General features: G+C 46.9%; 1 protein-coding gene across 4 annotated transcripts in view; it reads right to left on the reverse strand.

Moving 5' to 3' along the window:
* The window catches only part of AGPS (alkylglycerone phosphate synthase), a 52349-nt gene extending 39539 nt beyond the window's left edge, over positions 1-12810 (reverse strand). The window contains exon 1 of one of the 4 annotated variants that reach the window (XM_053410052.1): positions 12556-12810. In XM_053410052.1, coding sequence (XP_053266027.1) covers positions 12556-12746 — 191 coding nt within the window. In that variant the 5' untranslated portion in view covers positions 12747-12810. Of the gene's footprint in view, positions 1-12142; positions 12168-12555 lie in introns of those variants that run through there. The other 3 variants (XM_053410043.1, XM_053410066.1, XM_053410057.1) reach the window with 3 other exon arrangements.
* Positions 12811-21231: the final 8421 nt, after the last annotated feature.

Here is a 21231-nt window from a genome sequence, read left to right on the forward strand (position 1 = left end):
TATGTGCAGTATAGTTCCAGCGAAATCGAAAACAATCACGGATTGCCTTCTGGACAGAGAAATACTGACTCCCATTAATTACCGTATTTTTTGCACCATAGGACGCTCCGTCCCATAGGACGCACCTAGTTTTTTGGGGGGAAATAAAGGAAAAAAATTTCCCTTTATTTCCCCCCCAAAAGCAGGTCAGGGAAACCGAGCCAGGTCGAGGAACAGCGGGATGGTGGCGCTGCGCCTCCCTGCTGTCCCCCGAGCTTGTGGGGCTGGCTGATGTCTGCCTGGCGTGCGGGGCGCTCTGCTTCAGCGGGCCCCACCCGCCAGGCAGCAGGCTGCTATCGGCAGCGTGGGGAGCCCTGCGGGGAACTCCTGCAGGGCTCCCCACGCTGCAGATGTCTGCCCGGCACGAGGGGCGCTCTGATTCAGGGTGCCCCGCCCGCCGGGCGGCAGGCTGCTATCCGCAGCGTGGGGAGCATGCTGCGGATGTCTGCCTGGCGCGAGGGGCACTCTGCTTCAGGGCGCCCCTTGCGCCCGGCGGCTGGCTACTATCCGCAGCCTAGACGCGGCTAGCGGAGCGCTGCGCTAATCCCGAAGCTTGGGGCGCACTGAGCTCCGCACGCCCCAAGCTTCGGGATTAGCGCAGCGCTCTGCTAGCCGTGGGAGAGCTGGGTCTCCCACGGCTAGCGGATAGCTTCCTGAAGCCTGGAGAGCGAGAGGGGTTGGTGCGCACCAACCCCTCTCGCTCTCCAGGCTTCAGCGAAAGCCTGCATTCGCTCCATAGGACGCACACACATTTTCCCTTGCTTTTTAGGAGGGAAAAAGTGCGTCCTACGGTGCGAAAAATATGGTGATCTGAGAATTTCTAATCTGCCCATGCAATGCATACACCACAATGGTGGTAGCTTAAAATAATTAACACCTCAATTCTCAAAAACACATTTAAAAGCACATAAAAACAAATTAATTTAAATGACATCCATTCCAAACACCCACACCAGCAGACTGAATGAACTTCCTTCCTCCTTGCTAATCCAAGTCATTTTCATAACTATCTTATTTATTTATCGTATTTATATCCCTTCATCCTTCCAAATGAGCCCAGGTTGGGAAACATGTCACTGATAAATTAACACACAATCAAAATATCTAAGCACATCTACCTATAAAAACAATTCCTAATTTGATGCCACCTTTATTTTAAAAGACACACAATTTCATGGTGTGTCTACCACCCACATCATTAATTACTTGAATCTGATAACTATCATAAATACAGATGTTACACCATAGCTTAACAGACAACTTAACACAGTGATTCTCAAAAGGTGTGGTGAGCCCCACTGGAGTAGCAGGAGAGGATGGCATGTGCAGGAGGAAGATTAAAGAATAATAAAAAAAAAACATTTGAACACACCAGTGTACTGTATAGTATCAAAATCACTTTTTTTAATTGCAGAATATGGATAGATATCTTTTTGAAATGAGAGCATGAGCATCAAGTGATACTGAAAGCAATCCTAGTTGTGATCCAGAATCACCATTCAAACAGAGTACTGGAGAAGACTAGTTTAATTCAATGCCAGTAGCAGGTCTAAGCAGACCTCCAAAAAAGAAAGTTAGTCAACAATATGTGGATAGCTATCCAAGTCTCAGATTCACATGGACTGAAGATGAAAATGTCCCTCAATCTATGTGTCTAATCTGTGGTGAGAAGCTTTCCAATTCCAATATGGCCTCCAAACGTGCGAAAATGCAATGTTTCAGTATTTTGAAAGGCAGTTGGAACAGTGTAAATGCCAACGATCATATTTCAAAAAATGAGTAAAGTCTCAGGTAAGATGCAAATTATATATTACCAACTGGCTGAATTGATTGCTCAACAGACAAAGCACATACAGCAGCTGAAAAACTGATTAAGCCTGTCTGTTGCTTGATTGTGAAAAATTTGTTTGATAAGCATGCTGAATAACAAGTTATGGAAATTCCTTTGTCTGGTGATAAAATTAACGGAAGAATAGTTAATGTCAACAAATATTGAGGCACTTTTGTGAATTGCAGCTATACAGGACTGACACTAAATGAGGAGGAGGAAATGGCCTACATTTTGAGCGATCACAATTTGAAAATGAAACACAGAAAGATGTCCCTGAACTCTTTTTGGATATACAACCAGAAACAATATCCACAACTCTCTTGAAGAGCATTGGCTATTCTTCTATAACTCTCCATGATATATGGCCGTGAACAAACATTTACAACTCTAACAAATATGGAAGATCAGAAAAGAGAAATAAGAGGAGTTTGGATTTGATATCCCGCTTTATCACTACCCGAAGGAGTCTCAAAGCAGCTAACAGTCTCCTTTCCCTTCCTCCCCCACAACAAACACTCTGTGAGGTGAGTGGGGCTGACAGATTTCAGAGAAGTGTGACTAGCCCAAGGTCACCCAGCAGCTGCATGTGGAGGAGCGGGGAAGCGAACCCGGTTCACCAGATTACGAGTCTACCGCTCTTAACCACTGCACCACAGAAAGGCTTCATCGTGTTGATAAGGAGATGACAGTTCATTCGTCTCAAATTAGACCTAATATAACAGAGATTACCTGGAAAAAGAAAGCTCACACCTCTCACGGAGTACTTAAGATACGTATGCAAAAGGCACTATCTCTCAAAGTTTTAGCAAAAAACAGTGCTGGAGGCTCAGGCCAAAGGCTGAAATATAATTAGTAGTAGTAGTAGAAGAAGAATCAGAGTTGCAGAGCTGCAAGGGTCCTCAAGAGTCATCTAGGCCAAGCCCTGCAATGCAGGAATCTGAACTAAAGCAACCATGACAGATGGCCATCCAACCTCTGCTTAAAAACCTCCAAGGAAGGGGATTCACAACCTCCCAAGGGAGTCCATTCCACTGTTCAACAGCCCTTACTATCAGAAAGTGATTCCTGATGTTTAGTTGGAAGCTCCTCCCTTACAACTTGCAGCCATTGGTTCAGGTCCTACCCTCTGGAGCAGGAGAAAACAATCTTGCTCCATCTTCCATGTGACAGCCCTTTAGATACTTGAAGATGGCTGTTTAATTTCCTCTCTTCCAGGCTAAACATCCCCAATTCCCTCAACCATTCCTCATAAGCAGCATTTGAAATTCGCCAGAGGCATGTTGCACCTGGCTATCAGCCACTTGCGACCAAGTGAAGATGCCCGGGTGCCAGAATGGCACCTGGTGCCTCCACCATGTGGAGGTGCATGCCTGGGTATCCTTGGAACTTGCCTGTTTTCACATGCTAACAACACATCCTGTAGTATTCTATTTGTGATATTTTATCTGCACAGAGCAAATTTCAAGAATCAAGATGTCGTGTTGAAAAATACAACTTTCAAGCCTCCTGGCCCCAAAATGGCAACTAGACATTCCGTTTTGGCGACTTCCAAATGGTTTAAGGAGCCATTTGCCACCTAACTGATATATCAGAGTTTATACTGTTCATACATCTTGGTTGCAGAGTGTTGATCATCTTCGTCACTCTCCTCTGCACACATTCCAGCCTGTCAATGTCCTTAAATTGTGGTGTTCAGAACTAGACACAGTACTCCAGGTGTGGTCTGACCAAGGCAGAATTTGTTGTTGTTTAGTTGTGTCTGACTCATTGTGACCCCATGGACCAGAGCCCGCCAGGCAGAATAGAGTGTTATTATTACTTCCCTTGATCTGAACATTAGACTTCTGCTGATGCAGCTTAGCATTAGCTTTTTTTGTTTGTTTTGCTGCTGCATCAAACTTTTGACTCACGTTAAGCTTGTGTCTACTAAGACCCCTAGATCCTTTTCACATGTACTACTAGTAAGCCAGGTGTCCCCCATCTTATATTTGTGCAGCTGGTTCTTCCTGTCTAAGTGAAGAGCCTTACATTTGGCCCTATTGAATTTCATTCTGTTAATTTGGGCCCAGTTCTCCAATCTGTTATGGTCATATTGAATCCCGATTCTGTCTGCAGCTCCAGTTTGGTGTCATCTACAAATGTGATGAGCATCCCCTCAATTCCTTTGTCCAAGTTCTTTATAAAGATGCTGAACAACAACAGGCCCAGGACACTCCGCTTGTCACTTTTTTCCAGGATAAGGAACAGTTATTGAGCACTCTTTGGGATTGGTCAGTCAACCAGCTATAAATCCACCTAAGAGTTACCTCATCCAACCCACATTTTACCAGCTTCTCTACAAGAATATGATGGGGAACTTTGTCAAAAGCCTTACTGAAAGCAAGGTGCACAACATCCATAGAATTCCCATGATCCACCAGGCTTGTAGCTTTATCCAGAGAGAGAAGGAAAGAGATTCGTCTTGCATGACTTGTTTTTGAGAAACCATGCTGGTTCTTAGTAATCACAGCATCCGTGAATCTCAATTCTTTTAAAGTAGCTAGGTGTGCCCTTTTATCTTGGGTTGCAGCTTATAATAATAATAATAATTTTGCCGCCATCTCACACTTTTCCCCAATGTCCCAGGGCAGGTTACAACAATTAAGAGAGGATCAAAAACTTAAACTGTAAACAACTTGCAACCACAAAAATCTAGTGGGTTTCAGGACTACCGGGGAGACCTCATGGCTGGTTAGTCATCTCTGTCAAGACCCTTGGCAGAGTTAATTAAGTGGTGATTAGTGATGGCTACTGTATCTTATTATATCCGAGGGACAAAGATAACAGGAATTAACTTCCAAATGTTCTGGAAGGATTACTCCCTGCCGTGCGCCCAAGAAATCTTTGAGGAATGTGGATGAGTGACGGGGGAATGGAAAAAACATAACCTTGCCCAAACCCCACAATAACCCTGGAGTTCAGTCCCTAGGGCAAAGACCAGCAAGTCCTCCTTTCTTCAATTATTTTTGAAACTCCTATAAATCACTACTGAGACTTTCTCTTGTTGGTTAAAATGTTCATTTGAAATATGATCTGACAGTTGGCTTAAGAGGAGATGCCATTAAGTAGCTGATAATGATTGAAGTAAGAAATGTGCTCTTGATACATACTGAAGAAAATTTTTCAAACAGCTAAGAGATTCTCCAACTCTGAAAAAAATTCATCTTATTGTTTTCTATTTTTAATCCTCTGATGAATGTGTTGCTTGAAATGTGAAACTGCATGGCTAAGACAATATGTACTTTGCTTCCATACAGCATCAAAAATTTGGCTACTAGAAACAATAACCGAGTACCAAGCCCATCCAAACTTAGTGGACCTCTAATATCACCCAAACAAAATATATGCAGCAGAACATTTTTCTTTTTTAAAGATCTGCAACAGAATCTACAGCCATTTTTTAAAAAAGTCTTTAAGGGAGACTTTGAAAGTAAGGGACTTTCAAAAATACCAAACACTCAGTCTGAAGTTTCACTTGTAGTATAAATTAAGGGAGTCAATGAATGGATCTTGCCAAGCATGTGATAATCTGAGTAGATGCAATGAAATCAGTGGACTTAAAACTGTCATGACTATCTTAGGACCATTTCTTCCAATGGGTTTGAGTATGACTTAGCATGACAACTCATTTGCCTAACGTGTAATGGGGGACCAAAAAAACAATACATTTCTTGTCAGCAGCTATGGAGTCTCAGTGAGAGACTGGGGTACTTTCTTGGCCTCAGTAGTTACAGCAAGCAGGACCCCTGACAGAGGCATTTGAATGTAGAAACACAATAATAGAAGACACCAGTCCTCTTGCATGCCATGCCTGGTGCTGCTGAAATTTCCTGCTTTATGTCCCTGTTGGAAGTAAGCAGAAGAAAAGCAAATCACACACACCTGTCGCCTGGCATCAGAAGACAAGGCATGGAGATGTGGTTTTCCTGAACTAAGAACAGACATACTGATCTTAGTGCTATGAACCACAGCACTAAGAGATATGCCTCTGCTTCCTCTTTGGATGGTAAAAGGAAGCAGTATAGGCTTGTCAACAGTGTATGTATAGTCTAATGGCCCACAGAGGTTGGCTTGGTTCTGGAACTGATCCATCAGCTGAGAATTTCCCTCCACCCCTTTGGAATGCCAATGGTTTCTCCTTCTCCACCAGGCAACCTCCAGCTGCAGAAAAAAGAGAAGTGTGTGTGTTTAAGAACGTTGTTGTTCTTATTTCTCACTTTCACATATGCCCAAGGTGATGTCCCAAATACATTAAAAACAGTAACAGAACAGCACAAAACTAACGAAAGATGAATTTACAAGAAATACAGAATGGACACCTACGCAGAAACCTATTCATCTAGCTGGAATTACTTATCGGAACAAGAGTGTCTTTGTTTCCAAAAAAAGTGCATGAGGAAGGTACATGTCACATTTCAACTGGAGTGCCACTCCACAGAAGAGGCATAGCTCTCTGTTACTGTAGAGCAAGCTTTTGAGATCTTCAGAACTTGAAGGAGAAACGCTCCTGCAAGATGCAGTAACCTACTGGGTATATAAAGGGTAAGACAGGGCAAGTATACTGGGCTTGAGCTGCATAGGGCCACCACATTCTGCACTACCTGCGGCCTCGGGAACAACCTGAGCCCATCAATGCTGTCACGCAAAAGCTTACTTAATCATAGGAACAAGTAGGAGTCAAAAACTGCTAATGACCTCCTTGCCTATGGGCTGATCTCTCTTGGGCAACTGGCTTCTCATGACTGAAGATACAGTCAGTAGGACTTTAGATAGCAAGTCTGCTCCTGCCAGGGAGCGGGGGTTAAAGAGATCATGTGATAATATCTTAGCAGGACACATAATACTTAATGATAATGCACATCATTGTATACAGGGCTTTGCTGTCATTTAAGGTATGATTTTTCTGTTCACTTAATCCCAGTCCTTTCACAATGCACCGATCCTACTCTTCTCTTGACACATTCCATGAACTCCTACTGCCCACCAGGAAACTCCCTTAACAAGCAAAGTAATTCACATTTTGTTTTGTAACCATTTGCCTCACAGTCTGAATTTTGTTGTTGTTTAGTCGTTTAGTCGTGTCCGACTCTTCGTGACCCCATGGACCAGAGCACGCCAGGCACTCCTGTCTTCCACTGCCTCCCGCAGTTTGTTCAGACTCATGTTTGTAGCTTCGAAGACACTATCCAACCATCTCGTCCTCTGTCGTCCCCTTCTCCTTGTGCCCTCCATCTTTCCCAACATCAGGGTCTTTTCCAGGGAGTCTTCTCTTCTCATGAGGTGGCCAAAGTATTGGAGCCTCAGCTTCACAATCTGTCCTTCCAGTGAGCACTCAGGGCTGATTTACTTCAGAATGGAGAGGTTTGATCTTCTTGCAGTCCATGGGACTCTCAAGAGTCTCCTCCAGCACCAGAATTCAAAAGCATCAATTCTTCGGCGATCAGCCTTCTTTATGGTCCAGCTCTCACTTCCATACATCACTACTGGGAAAACCATAGCTTTAACTATACGGACCTTTGTTGGCAAGGTGATGTCTCTACTTTTTAAGATGCTGTCTAGGTCTAGGTTGGTCATTGCTTTCCTCCCAAGAAGCAGGCGTCTCTTAATTTCGTGGCTGCTGTCACCATCTGCAGTGATCATGGAGCCCAAGAAAGTAAAATCTCTCACTGCCTCCATTTCTTCCCCTTCTATTTGCCAGGAGGTGATGGGACCAGTGGCCATGATCTTCGGTTTTTTTATGTTGAGCTTCAGACCATATTTTGCGCTCTCCTCTTTCACCCTCAATAAAAGGTTATTTAATTCCTCCTCACTTTCTGCCATCAAGGTTGTGTCATCTGCATATCTGAGGTTGTTGATATTTCTTCCAGCAATCTTAATTCCGGCTTGGGATTCATCCAGCCCAGCCTTTCGCATGATGAATTCTGCATATGTTAAATAACCAGGGAGACAATATACAGCCTTGTCGTACTCCTTTCCCAATTTTGAACCAATCAGTTGTTCCATATCCAGTTCTCACTGTAGCTTCTTGTCCCACATAGAGATTTCTCAGGAGACAGATGAGGTGATCAGGCACTCCCATTTCTTTAAGAACTTGCCATAGTTTGCTGTGGTCGACACAGTCAAAGGCTTTTGCATAGTCAATGAAGCAGAAGTAGATGTCTTTCTGGAACTCTCTAGCTTTCTCCATAATCCAGCGCATGTTTGCAATTTGGTCTCTGGTTCCTCTGCCTCTTCTAAATCCAGCTTGCACTTCTGGGAGTTCTCGGTCCACATACTGCTTGAGCCTTCCTTGTAGAATTTTAAGCATAACCTTGCTAGCGTATGAAATGAGTGCAATTGTGTGGTAGTTGGAGCATTCTTTAGCACTGCCCTTCTTTGGGATTGGGATGTAGACTGATCTTCTCCAATCCTCTGGCCACTGCTGAGTTTTCCAAACTTGCTGGCATATTGAGTGTAGCATCTTAACAGCATCATCTTTTAAAATTTTAAATAGTTCAGCTGGAATACCATCACTTCCACTGGCCTTGTTATTTGCAGTGCTTTCTAAGGCCCATTTGACTTCACTCTTCAGGATGTCTGGCTCAAGCTCAGCAACCCCACTACCTGGGGTGTACGATACATCCGTATCTTTCTGGTATAATTCCTCTGTGTATTCTTGCCACCTCTTCTTGATGTCTTCTGCTTCTGTTAGGCCCTTACCACTTTTGTCCTTTATTATGGCAATCTTTGAACGAAATGTTCCTTTCATATCTCCAATTTTCTTGAACAGATCTCTGGTTCTTCCCATTCTGTTGTTTTGCTCTATTTCTTTGCATTGCTCGTTTAAGTAGCCTTCTTGTCTCTCCTTGCTATTTTTTGGAAATCTGCATTCAATTTCCTGTATCTTTCTCTATCTCCCTCGCATTTTGCTTGCCTTCTCTCCCCCACTATTTGTAAGGCCTCATTGGACAGCCACTTTGCTTTCTTGCATTTCCTTTTCATTGGGATGGTTTTCGTTGCTGCCTCCTGTATAATGTTGCGAGCCTCCATCCATAGTTCTTCAGGCACTCTGTCTAGCAAATCTAAATCCTTAAACCTGTTCCTCACTTCCACTGTGTATTCATAAGGGATTTGATTTAGATTGTACCTTACCGGCCCAGTTTTCCTACTTTCTTCAGTTTAAGCTTGAATTTTGCTATAAGAAGCTGATGATCTCAGCCACAGTCAGCTCCAGGTCTTGTTTTTGCTGACTGTATTGAGCTTCTCCATCTTTGGCTGCAGAGAATATAATCAATCTGATTTCGATGCGGCCCATCTGGTGATGTCCACGTGTAGAGTCGTCTCTTGTGTTGTTGGAAAAGCGTGTTTGTGATGACCAGCTTGTTCTCTTGACAGAACTCTATTAGCCTTTGCCCTGCTTCATTTTGCTCTCCAAGGCCAAACTTGCCAGTTGTTCCTTTTATCTCTTGATTCCCTACTTTAGCATTCCAATCCCCTATAATGAGAAGAACATCCTTCTTTGGTGTCACTTCTATAAGGTGTTGTAAGTCCTCATAGAATTGGTCAATTTCAGTTTCTTCAGCACCAGTAGTTGGTGCATAAACTTGGATTACTGTTATGTTAAAAGGTCTGCCTTGGATTCGTATCGAGATCATTCTATCATTTTTGAGATTGCATCCCAGTACTGATTTCGCCACTCTTTTGTTGACTATGAGGGCCACTCCATTTCTTTTGCGGGTTTCTGGCCCACAGTAGTAGATATGATGGTCATCCGAACTGAATTCGCCCATTCCCATCCATTTTAGTTCACTGATGCCCAGGATGTCAATACAAAAATTTTTTTTCCTTCCAGTAGCACCTTAAAGACCAACTAAGTTAGTTCTTGGTATGAGCTTTCGTGTGCATGCACACTTCTTCAGATACACTGGGTGTGCATGCACACGAAAGCTCATACCAAGAACTAACTTAGTTGGTCTTTAAGGTGCTACTGGAAGGAAAAAAATTTTTAATGTCAATATTTATTCTTGCCATCTCATTTTTGACCACATCCAACTTACTCAGATTCATGATATTCACAGTCTGAATATCCTTACCTAAATAAAAGGTTGATTTCTTAAGAAAAGGTATCGGGGGAGAGGGAGCTGTTGGCACTATGCACTGAGAGTAAATCTAGATAAAGTCAACAAGTTTCTTAAAGCCAAACAAGACAAGATGCTTGAGATTCATAAGTGGACGTTCCACTGCTTAGAATTTCAGCAAATAGCAGCTGAAGGAGAATCCAATCCAGATCTGGGCCATGGCACTGTGGGAAGGAGGTTAAACCGCTCTCCTTGCAACGGTTTCCCAATGAACTCTCCACAAAAACGCACTATTTCCTTGCGGGGAAATCTTATGCATACTGTGAGATTAAGCATACTGTGAGATTAAGCATACTTATGCATACTGTGAGATTAAGAAAATTGTGCAGGAGAAAGAGTTACCACCCAACCTGGTAAGTGTTTCAGTCACATTGCCCTGCTTGTTCACCAAATTTTAAACAGACAGGAGATTTGACTACCTGGCTGTTCTACCCCATCCTGTTCATGTTCTATGGTGGTCTGTCAAGTATTAATTAGGAATACAGTCATACCTCAAGTTGAATGCGCTTCGGGTTGAGCGCGTTCGAGTTGCGCTCTGCGGCAACCTGGAAGTAATGGAGCGCGTTACTTCCAGGTTTCGCCGCTCGCACATGCGCAGACACTCAAAATGACGTCACGCACATGCGCGGAAGCGGCGAAACGCGGCATGAGCACGCTCAGACGCACTGTCGCGTCTTGTGTTCCGTTCGGGATTTGAACGGGGCTCCGGAATGGATCCCGTTTGCATCCCGAGGTACCACTGTACTAAATTTCAAACATTCAAACAAGGAACTCAGGGTCTAACCAAGCAGCAGCTACTAATCAAGATGTCACTACTGTAGTGGCATATTAGTATAATCTTCAATAATGGAAATATGAAATACCAAATGCACTGTTAAGTTAAATAAATGCTATCATAAATAGGTTTATTCTCTACAGGTTCATAGATATATAAACTGCAAACACCCTACCCCACCGCACCCCCCATAACTCCTATTTAACTAACTTGGTCTTCAAGACTTTCATGTAACAGAAATGGGGGAAACTGAATCTGAGCTACTTTGGACATTACCATCAACTGACTTGCGCTCTCAACTTTTGTGTTTCTTGTCCAACACAGGAAGGTGGGTGGGTGTATCTTCCCTGCAGTATAATGCACAAGCTGTATCCTTATACAGTGGTACCTCAGGTTACAGACGCTTCAAGTTACAGACTCCGCTAACCCATAAATAGTACCTCAGGTTAAGAATTTTGCTTCAGGATGAGAACAGAAATTGTGCGGCGGTAGCAGCGGGAGGCCCCATTAGCTAAAGTGGTACCTCAGGTTACGAACAGTTTCAGGTTAAGAACGGACCTCCAGAACGAATTAAGTTCTTAACCCGAGGTACTACTGTATAGAGCTCATACCTTAGTGGGGACAGATGTACAAGTTCTTTATTTGGACATGGCACCTGAAGCTCATAGCAACTTCTGAGGCACAGGAACCACTCGCCCACAGTGCCTCTATCCTGCCCGGATTCAAATGCAGCTTATATTTCCTTATCCATCTCGCCACTGCTTTCATGCAGATTCCAATGCTCTCTCCCAAGTCATATGTTATGGAGAAATAGAACTGTCTGTCATCAGCATGCTGCTGGTACCTTGTTGCCAAACTCCTAATGATTATACCTGGGAGCTTCATATAGGTGTTGAACAACAATGGAGTTAAGATAGTGCCTTGCAGCACCTCATAAAGTAACCTACAGAAGCCTGAAAAGTACTTTCCCAGTCCCACTCTCCTTAGTCCCAGAAGTAGAACCAAAATCATTGTAACACAGTGCTTCAAATTCCCATTCTAGAGCCAGTCAGGGAAGATACCATGGTCGATGGTGTCAAAAGCCAGAGATCAAGAAGCAGGATCAAGCTCACACACACCCTCTCCCACCCACTGCAAATATCATCCATTAGGAAGAGCAAGGGCAACTCAGTCCCATGGCCAGACCTGAACCCAGATTAGAACAGATCTAAATAATCCGCTATCAAAACATGCTTGCAGCTGCCCCATCATCCTCCAAAAGGGTGCATTTGTTACTGGTCAACAGTTGTTCCAGTCTAAGGTGTTCAAAGTCGGTTTCTTTAGGAGAAGCCACACACCTACCTTTTTCAAGACATCAGAGACCATTCCCCCCACAAGTAATGAAGCATTAACCATGCTCTGGACCCAACCAATCAGACCCTGTCGGCTAGATTTAATAACCCAGGCACTGGCCCAGGGGGCCTACATACGATCTCCTAATTCAGATGTTATGGAGAAATGAGACTCGGGTGTGCCCCCAAACTCTCTTTTTGAATTAAATGAGGCCAAAGGGTGGAATAGCGGAAAGCGGCAACGGCTTTTTCCTGCCTCTCCGTCCCCTTCTTCTTGCAAGGAAAGCACCAGCTTCGGGCCTTTCCGCGAGGGGCGGCGGGGCGAGGCCTTGCCCCCTGTCTCGGGAAGCCCCCGTCCAGCTGGCGTCCCACCGGGGAGGAACCGCCCTCGCCCAGGCTTCCCCCGCCGCCACACCCGCTTACCGCCTCTTGGGGAAGGTGCTCGGCTGAGGGCGAGCCGGCGCCGGCGCCGCCCGCCCTCGGCACTGGGCAGCGGACAGGTGCGCCTCCGGCGGCCCGCTCCTCAGGTGGCCCGAGAGGATCCGCAGCCTCCGGTGCGCAGCCGACGGGGAAGCGCCGCTCTTGCCGCCTGCCGGCCCTTCTGCCGCCGCCATCGCGCTTCCGCGTTGAGCCGTCAGCGTCAGGGTGAAAGGTCGGACGCGTCGGCCCGCGGCAGTTATAGGCTGTCCCGGCGCGCGGCGCGCGTGCGCGGCCCCGCCCCCCCCTCCCGCCTAAATTATCCACTGTATTATCCGCTGAGTCTGTTTGGGAGAGCGGGCAATACGAGAGGAACCAGCGAGCGGTGGCTCCGCCCACCTCCCATTCTGGCTCCTCCCCCTGCTTAACGTTGGAATCTTGGCCCTGGGCCTGGCCCATCAGCGACACAGGCAGGTCAAACCGTCCTGCAAAACTTTACCTGTGCGAGAGGTGTCGCCCTGATTGGGCAGCCTTGGTGGAATTGTAGAACTGTCAAGTTGGAAGGGATCCTGTGGGTCATCTAGTCCAACCCCCTGCAATGCAGGAATATGCAGCTGGCACACATAGGGATTGAACCTGCCACCTTGGTGTTAAATCTAACCAAAGAGCTATCCAGGAATGTTTAGGGCTGGCACAATTTATTAAGGCGCAGGGCCATGAGGCAAAGTGAGTTGGCCACCTCAGGCGGCAGGATCCATGGGGCGCCGCAGATCCCAATGTATATCACATAGAATCATAGAGTTGTAGAGTTAGGGGACCCCAGAGTCATCTAGTCCAACCCCACAGGAATCTCGACATCCAGTTTGAAACCACAGCTGCTGAGCTTTGGCAAGTTGTGATAGCAGTTTTATTGCTGCAGTCGACAATCAACAAAAACGATTTGTGAAGCAACTTCTCTTGATTTAACTGTCTTTTGTTTCCACAGCCAGAGGCTGCCCCTCAGGGACACAGCCGTTTGCAGTGAACAGTTGCTGCACACAAAAATGTTTTTAGAATAAACTCTGCTGTATAAACTATCCAACCCCTTCCTTATAACAATAAACACTATGTCAATTTAAATTAAAAAAGATTCATATTCTTTATAGCCCCAAATCTCAGATTACGTCTGTTTGTTTGAAACGCAAAACCAGAGAAGAAATAGCTAAATTTATCACAAAATGATTTTAGGCAGACCAGCCAGATATTATTCCCCCTTTGATCCTGTTTCACCCAGCCCTTCTTCACTGGCAAGGAGGGTGGGCGGAGGCTGCAATTTTGTAGTTTGCCTCAGGCACCAAAATATCTGGGCCAACCCTGTTAAGTAAGACGTTGGTTTTTGGTGGACATGGGTCTTAGTTTGTCAGGTGCTCTCTATGGTGGCACTGTGGGTTAAACCACAGAGCCCAGGGCTTGCCGATCAGTACCGCTCCGGCGGGAAGGTAAATGGCATTTCCGTGCACTGCTCTGGTTCGTCAGAAGTGGTTTAGTCATGCTGGCCACATGACCCGGAAGCTGTACGCCAGCTCCCTTGGTCAGTAAAGCAAGATGAGTGCCGCAACCCCAGAGTCGTCCAGGGGTACCTTTACCTTTATGGTTTGGGGAATTTTTATTTGTATTTTTAAAATGCTTTTGCAGTGGGGTTCACATTTCCTCTCAAATTAATTTTATTTCCTCTCAAACATCATTTTCAATAAAACAAAATAAATAATAAATAATAAATCATTTTCAATAAAACAAAAGCAACACTTTAAATTGAGTTGGGAAAGTAATAGGTAGTTGCCTATGCAACTGGAACAATATGGATGTAATATAGTAATTATACTTGACTTCCAAAAGCATCTGGCTGCCAGCATTCTGTGTTGCAATTGCAGTATCTTTAGATTAAAGAACATAACCTCTGGATAACTGCAGTGTCGGCTCACTTTCAAGCAGCGATCATTTATTCCAGCAGTAAATTCAAGATAAACTATTGCATCTCCATTAATGTCTGCATTGCTAACTGTGATGCTCCGCTCTGTACTGACAAGTGAAGACAGTACAGTGCTTTAAAACCACTGCTTTTTTTAAGAAGATGGGGATGTATTTGCACTTGTTTCTTCAAACTCTTTTGAGCTGTGCATCCAAATCAGGTTATGCCCTCCAAAGTAGGGCACTATGGGGAACAGCTGTCGTACCAGTGAGGAAGTGATGCTCCCACTAATACTGTTTCCTTAGGTTCCACTCCCAAACAGGAACCCAGCAGCAGACTGCATGACTATAAAGAATAGCCCCAAACATTCTCACGGGTAAAACTGGTGTGGACCCCATCCACAAGGTGAGCCCAGGAAATGGGCTACAAAAAACGTTGGAATAACAGCTTGTTAAACAACTTGAGAGCTTACGGCGTCATTAACCTGTAAATGAAGCAGACTTGTACAACAGCCCAGATTTGGGAGGGAGGCAGCGCTGAGAATTCTTATTGATGGACAACAACATGACTTAAACTGTGTTCTGGCAGGCGAATGGACATATGGATTTCTTTAATGCGAGAGGTGATATGCACCGGCGACTGAAGATATTTTGAGAGGTTAAGATCGGAATTTGGAAACGGGCATAACAACAGCGAAGAAAGCGGGTGTGTGTGTGTGTGTGTGTGTGTGTGAGACAATTTCTCCAGACATCCAGAACGTGGGAAGCCCCTCTGAAATGTTCTTTAATTTGGAATGTAATTTGGTCTTATCTGTTTGTATTGTGATTGGATTGGATTGGATTTGTTCTCAATTTGGGATGTATTTATTTATTTATTTATTTATTTAGAGAGAGTGGAGAAGGTGGTACCCTTGGTGGAGGGCGGCAGACCACCATCTGATGCTGAGAGTGCCCCCCCTCGAGTAGCAGTAGTGTTGGCAGCAAGACTAGACCAATTGTTGCTGTTGGCACAACTCGTGAGATGTGGGGGTTGGGGTGAAGCAGTTGGTGGGCAATGTGTCCGGTGGCATTGGAGATGCTGCAAATATTTTGTCTTCCGCTGAGCTCAGGCACTTTCTGCTGGCTGTTGTCCCTATCAGTCAACACTGAGCTGGGTTTGGATGCAGCAGTTTTTTGCACCAGCGTATTGTTGGCAGCCACTAAGCATACTGGATCCATTTAGTTTGGATTGCTGGGCCTGTATCACACTCGTTGTTTGCCCTGGTTAGACCTGTGTGCCTAGCTCTCTTGAGAAATTAAAGCATGCACGCACGCACGCACACAGAATTATTATTAAAAGATTTCATTTCTACTTCTAACTACCTTGCTAAACAAAGTGTTATGAAATTTCCATGTAGTAATCCTTAATTAAAACCATTGCCCTCTCCCTGAATGAAAACATTCTTAAACCCACAGAAGGATTGTCAGAATGGACATGAAAGTACAATAAACAATACCCACAAACTGTATTTACATAGTGATGCAATGACTTGATGTAAATATAATCCTTATGGTGAAATTAGGCGGAGAGTTCATTTTAATGAGGATTATAAGAAATTGTACAGCCAACACCTTGGGATGAAGATAAAGCTTGTATTTTCATCCAGATGGGCACATACTACCTTGAATAACTACTTGGTCTCATAATGGTTGGCTGGTTAGTTAGGCTGCAATCCTACACTCATCAGTATTTACCAGTAGGATATATTTCTGAGTACGTGTAGTTGGATTCCACTGTTAGTTTCTTAACTTTTTCTAAAAAGGACTCAAGGGCTATCCATTCTCTCAAACCTTTCACTTATTTATTTACTTGGGGATTTTCTTTTGTTGTCTTGAATTCATTGGTCTTCTGCAGATTTCCTCAAAATATAAACTTCTCACAAAGCTATTAGAAGTCTCTTGTTTTTTTTTTTAAAAAAAGTTTATCAGAGTTTCAAAGCAGAAGTGTCCTTTTTGAAATATGATGTTGCAAATAAGAGTTCAGAATGCTACCAGGAATCCATCCTGAATTCGAATAAATTATAATCTAAGTTTGTTTACCAACTTCACCGTTTGCCTTGGGGGACATTTTGAGAAGAACAGAAATCAGCAATCTGGATCACCAAGAACATTTGTTTTCACTGGATGTAGTGAGGACGCAAAGGCCATAAAATCTTGGCTCAAGGGTGGGGTCACGATGAAACAGTATTATCTAAAAATGGTTCTAGTAAGTGGTGTTGTTGTTTAGTCGTTTAGTCGTGTCCGACTCTTCGTGACCCCATGGACCAGAGCACGCCAGGCACTCCTGTCTTCCACTGCCTCCCGCAGTTTGGTCAGACTCATGTTTGTAGCTTCGAGAACACTGTCCAACCATCTCGTCCTCTGTTGTCCCCTTCTCCTTGTGCCCTCCATCTTTCCCAACATCAGGGTCTTTTCCAGGGAGTCTTCTCTTCTCATGAGGTGGCCAAAGTATTGGAGCCTCAGCTTCACAATCTGTCCTTCCAGTGAGCACTCAGGGCTGATTTCCTTAAGAATGGAGAGGCTTGATCTTCTTGCAGTCCATGGGACTCTCAAGAGTCTCCTCCAGCACCATAATTCAAAAGCATCAATTCTTCAGCGATCAGCCTTCTTTATGGTCCAGCTCTCACTTCCATACATCACTACCGGGAAAACCATGGCTTTAACTATACGGACCTTTGTTGGCAAGGTGATGTCTCTGCTTTTTAAGATGCTGTCTAGGTTTGCCATCGCCTTTCTCCCAAGGAGCAGGCGTCTTTTAATTTCGTGACTGCTGTCACCATCTGCAGTGATCATGGAGCCCAAGAAAGTAAAATCTCTCACTGCCTCCATTTCTTCCTGAAATATACTCAGAGTCGCAAAGTGATTTCATGCTCTTTATTCAGCTCATAGTGGTGAGGAGGAATGAATGAATGTCCCCTCAAAGTATCTGCTTTATATACATTATTTACACAATGGGCTGCACATGATTGGCTAATTCCGGAATTCTACTGTAAGCCAATCAGCTTGTGGATTCACTTCAATCTGGAGCATGATTGGGTGGTTCCTTCCAACCAATCATACTGCTGCATTGTTCTAGGACCAATCAGACTGCTGCATTCTGAATCCTATTGTTCTAGGACTAATCAGACTGCTGCCTTTTGGATCCTATTGTTCTAGGACCAATCAGACTGCTGCAGTTTGGAGCCTATTCAACTCAGTACATAACACCCCTCCCCTCTAAGTTCCCGTCCTGCCCGGGAGGTCGCATTCATAGTCCTCGAGGTACGCTGGCGGCCTACGTGTGCGTTGCGGCCTGGGGTGTTCCCTGGTCCGGGGTTCAGGTTCTGGCTCGTGTTCCAAGGATGCTGGCTGTGATGGGGCTGTCTGGTCTGGCGCAACCGGCTCGCTCAGTCGTGGTTCTGGTTCCGGTGTCCTTTCGGCCTCGCAGGTCCTCTCTGTATTTACTGATTCTGCCTCTCCTGCTGGCCCCTCGTGCTCTATGGGCCTCACTGCCCCTCTGTTCCCTTGGGACTCCTCTGACCTTTCCTCCTCCTGGTTTTCTCCCGGGAATCGTCGCCGTATCTGGTCGCAGTGGCGGCGCCAGCATTGCCCCCCATCTGTTAGCACCTCGTACGACACGGGGCCAGTGACCCTGGTGACTGTGGCGGGTACCCATGCTGGGCCTGCCCCAAAATTCTTTGCGTACACTGGGTCCTGGGCCTCGAAGGTCCGGGGGTTCCTGCCTTCCCCCACCACTACCTCATCCTGAGCTCTATCGGGGTGAAGGCGGTCCAATCTGATTGCAAGGCGCCGACCCATTAGTAGTTCAGCGGGGCTCCGGCCAGTTGTTGAGCTGGGGGTGCTGTGCTGTGCTAGAAGGAATGTGGCAAGGCGGTACTCCCAATCCCCTTGCGTCATGCGGCGAAGGGTGTCCTTGGTGGTCCGCACCATGCGTTCTGCTTGGCCATTGGTGGCAGGATGGAATGGCGCCGAACAGATGTGGCGGATGGCGTTTTGCGCTGTGAAGGTTTGGAATTCTCCTGACGTAAATGCAGTCCCGTTGTCTGAGACGAGAGTGTCAGGGAGCCCGTGGGTTGCAAACAGCCTGCGTAGTACCCGGATGGCTGCGGACGTAGAAGTGGACGGTACCAGTGCGACTTCCAGCCATTTGGTGTAGGAGTCCACCACTATGAAGAATGTTTTCCCCTGAAAGGGGCCAGCGAAGTCCACATGCAGGCGTGACCATGGTGCTCGGGCGGACTCCCAGGACTGGACTGGGGCCCTTGGGGGATCTGGGCGGGATTCTTGGCAGGCCTGGCAGTGTTTGACCCAGGCCTCTATCTCTCCGTCGATCCCCGGCCACCACACATAACTCCTGGCAAGGGCCTTCATTCTTACTACCCCTGGGTGTGTCTCGTGTAGGGCTGTGAGGACCCTTTTGCGGAGGGGCTGGGGAACAACGACCCTGCTTCCCCATAACAGGCACCCCTTGTGGGCCGACAGTTCATGTTTGCGGGTTGTGTAGCCGGCGAATTCTGGCCCGGGGCTGCTGCTGGGCCATCCCCTCCACACCCAGTCCAGGACCCGGGAGATGACCCTATCTTTCTTGGAATGGTGTGCAACTTCTTGTGCCTGAATGGGGCGGTCGGGAAGCAGCTCCAGGCTCATAACCTCTTGTGCAGGTGCTGGGTCGGGGCCTGTTTCCGGTAGTGGTAGCCTGCTGAGGGCATCCGCATGACCCATCGCCTTCCCTGGACGGTGAATCAGTGCATACTGGTAGCTGGCAAGGAAAATTGACCACCTGAGGACGCGAGGAGACAGCACTTGGGGGGTCTGCTTTTCAGGGGCAAATAAGCCAAGCAACGGCTTGTGGTCAGTCACCACGGTGAAGGGCCGCCCGTACAAGAAATCATGGAATTTTTTTACTCCCTTCACGATTGCCAGACCCTCCTTGTCGATTTGCGAGTAGTTCCGCTCGGTTGCGTTGAGTGTCTGGGAAAAGTATGCCACCGGTACCTCTCTGCCATCCGGGAGTTGGTGTCCCAGGACAGCGCCAATTCCATAGGGCGAGGCATCGCATGCTAGCACCACCGGCAGCCTCTCGTCGAAGTGTGCCAAGACCGAGTTTGAGACAAGCAAGTCCTTGACTGCCTGGAATGCGGCCTCCTGGCGCTGGCCCCACACCCAAGGGGCCCGCTTGTCCAGGAGTCTGTGTAGGGGCTCTGCTACCGCCGCCTTGTGGGGAAGGAAGGAATGGTAAAAGTTCAATAGTCCCAAGAAGGCCTGAAGTTCAGTCTTGTTCTTGGGCGCTGGGGCATCACAAATGGCCCGTACCTTGTCCCCAGTCGGGTGGACCCCTTCTGCGTCCACCATAAATCCCAGAAAGTCCACCTGAGGCACTCCTAGTAGACATTTTTCCCGCTTCACCTTGAGACCCGCCGTCTGGAAACGGTGCAGAACGGTGCGGAGGCGGTCCTCAAACTCCTCTGGTGTGGGCCCGGCAATCAACACATCATCGAAGAAGGGGGTGACGCCAGGAATCCCTTTAAGTAGAGAGTCCATTAGATTCTGGAATATGCCTGGTGCCACGCTGACACCGAATTGCAGCCGCTTTACCCTGAATGCTCCTCTGTGCGTCACAATCGTCTGTGCCTCTGCTGTGGCCTCATCTACTGGCAGCTGTTGATATGCTTGGGCCAAGTCCAGCTTGCCAAAAATTTTCGACCCAGCCAGGGTGGCAAGAACATGGCTGACCACTGGCACTGGGTATGCATGGGCCGTGAGGGCCTTGTTTATGGTACATTTGTAGTCTGCGCAGATGCGGACTGAACCATTAGGCTTGACGGGCGTGACGATTGGGGTTTCCCAGGGGGCATTAGGCACCGGCTCCAGCACTCCTTGCTCCACGAGCCGGTCCAATTCCTCGTCTATACGGGGTTTCAGGGCGAACGGGACCCGGCGGGCCTTGAGCCTGACCGGTCGTACTGCGGGGTCAAGCTGTAGAGCAATGGGGGGGCCCGTATACTGTCCCAATTTCCCATCGAAAACCCCCGGAAATTCCTTGCATATGGCGTCCACGTCCACTTGTAAGCTAGTGTGGTTCACCCCGGTGACGGCTAGCCCCAGTGGTCCAAACCATGCCAATCCCAGTAAGCTAATGTAGGGGCCCTTGACCACAAGCAAGTCCAGTTGCCGCGTCCGCCCTCGGTATTGCACCCTGAAGGTCCCCACCCCCATTGTGGGGACCTTACGTTTTTGGAAGTCCCGGAGGGTGAATGGGGCCGGCCTGAGTTTGGGACCCCCAGTAGGACACAGTTTCCTTAAGGTCCTTGCCGAGATTATGGATAGAGTTGAACCCGTGTCAAGCTCCATGCGGCATGGGGCCCCCTCTATCTGTACGTCAACATAAATTTTCTCTACGTTGGGGTGGGGCAACTGGTATACCTGGAAGTCCGTGAGCTCTGTCGAGTTGCCTTGGTGCGTTGGGCCCCGGGACCTGGGGCTCTTGGATTGGTCATCTGATGCCTGGCGTCGGGTGGGCCGAGCCCGACACACCCGGGCGATGTGTCCCAATTTTCTGCACTGCCTGCACTCTGCGTTGCGGAAACGGCAGGTCCTCCTCTCGTGACTTTCTCCACAGCTTGCGCAGCTCCCTCCTTCTCGTCGAGGCAGCTGTGGTATGTGGGCTGCTTGAGTGCGCTGCTGTACTCGGTGCAC

Source organism: Podarcis raffonei, chromosome 1 (assembly GCF_027172205.1).
Source record: "Podarcis raffonei isolate rPodRaf1 chromosome 1, rPodRaf1.pri, whole genome shotgun sequence".
Lineage (NCBI taxonomy): Eukaryota > Metazoa > Chordata > Lepidosauria > Squamata > Lacertidae > Podarcis > Podarcis raffonei.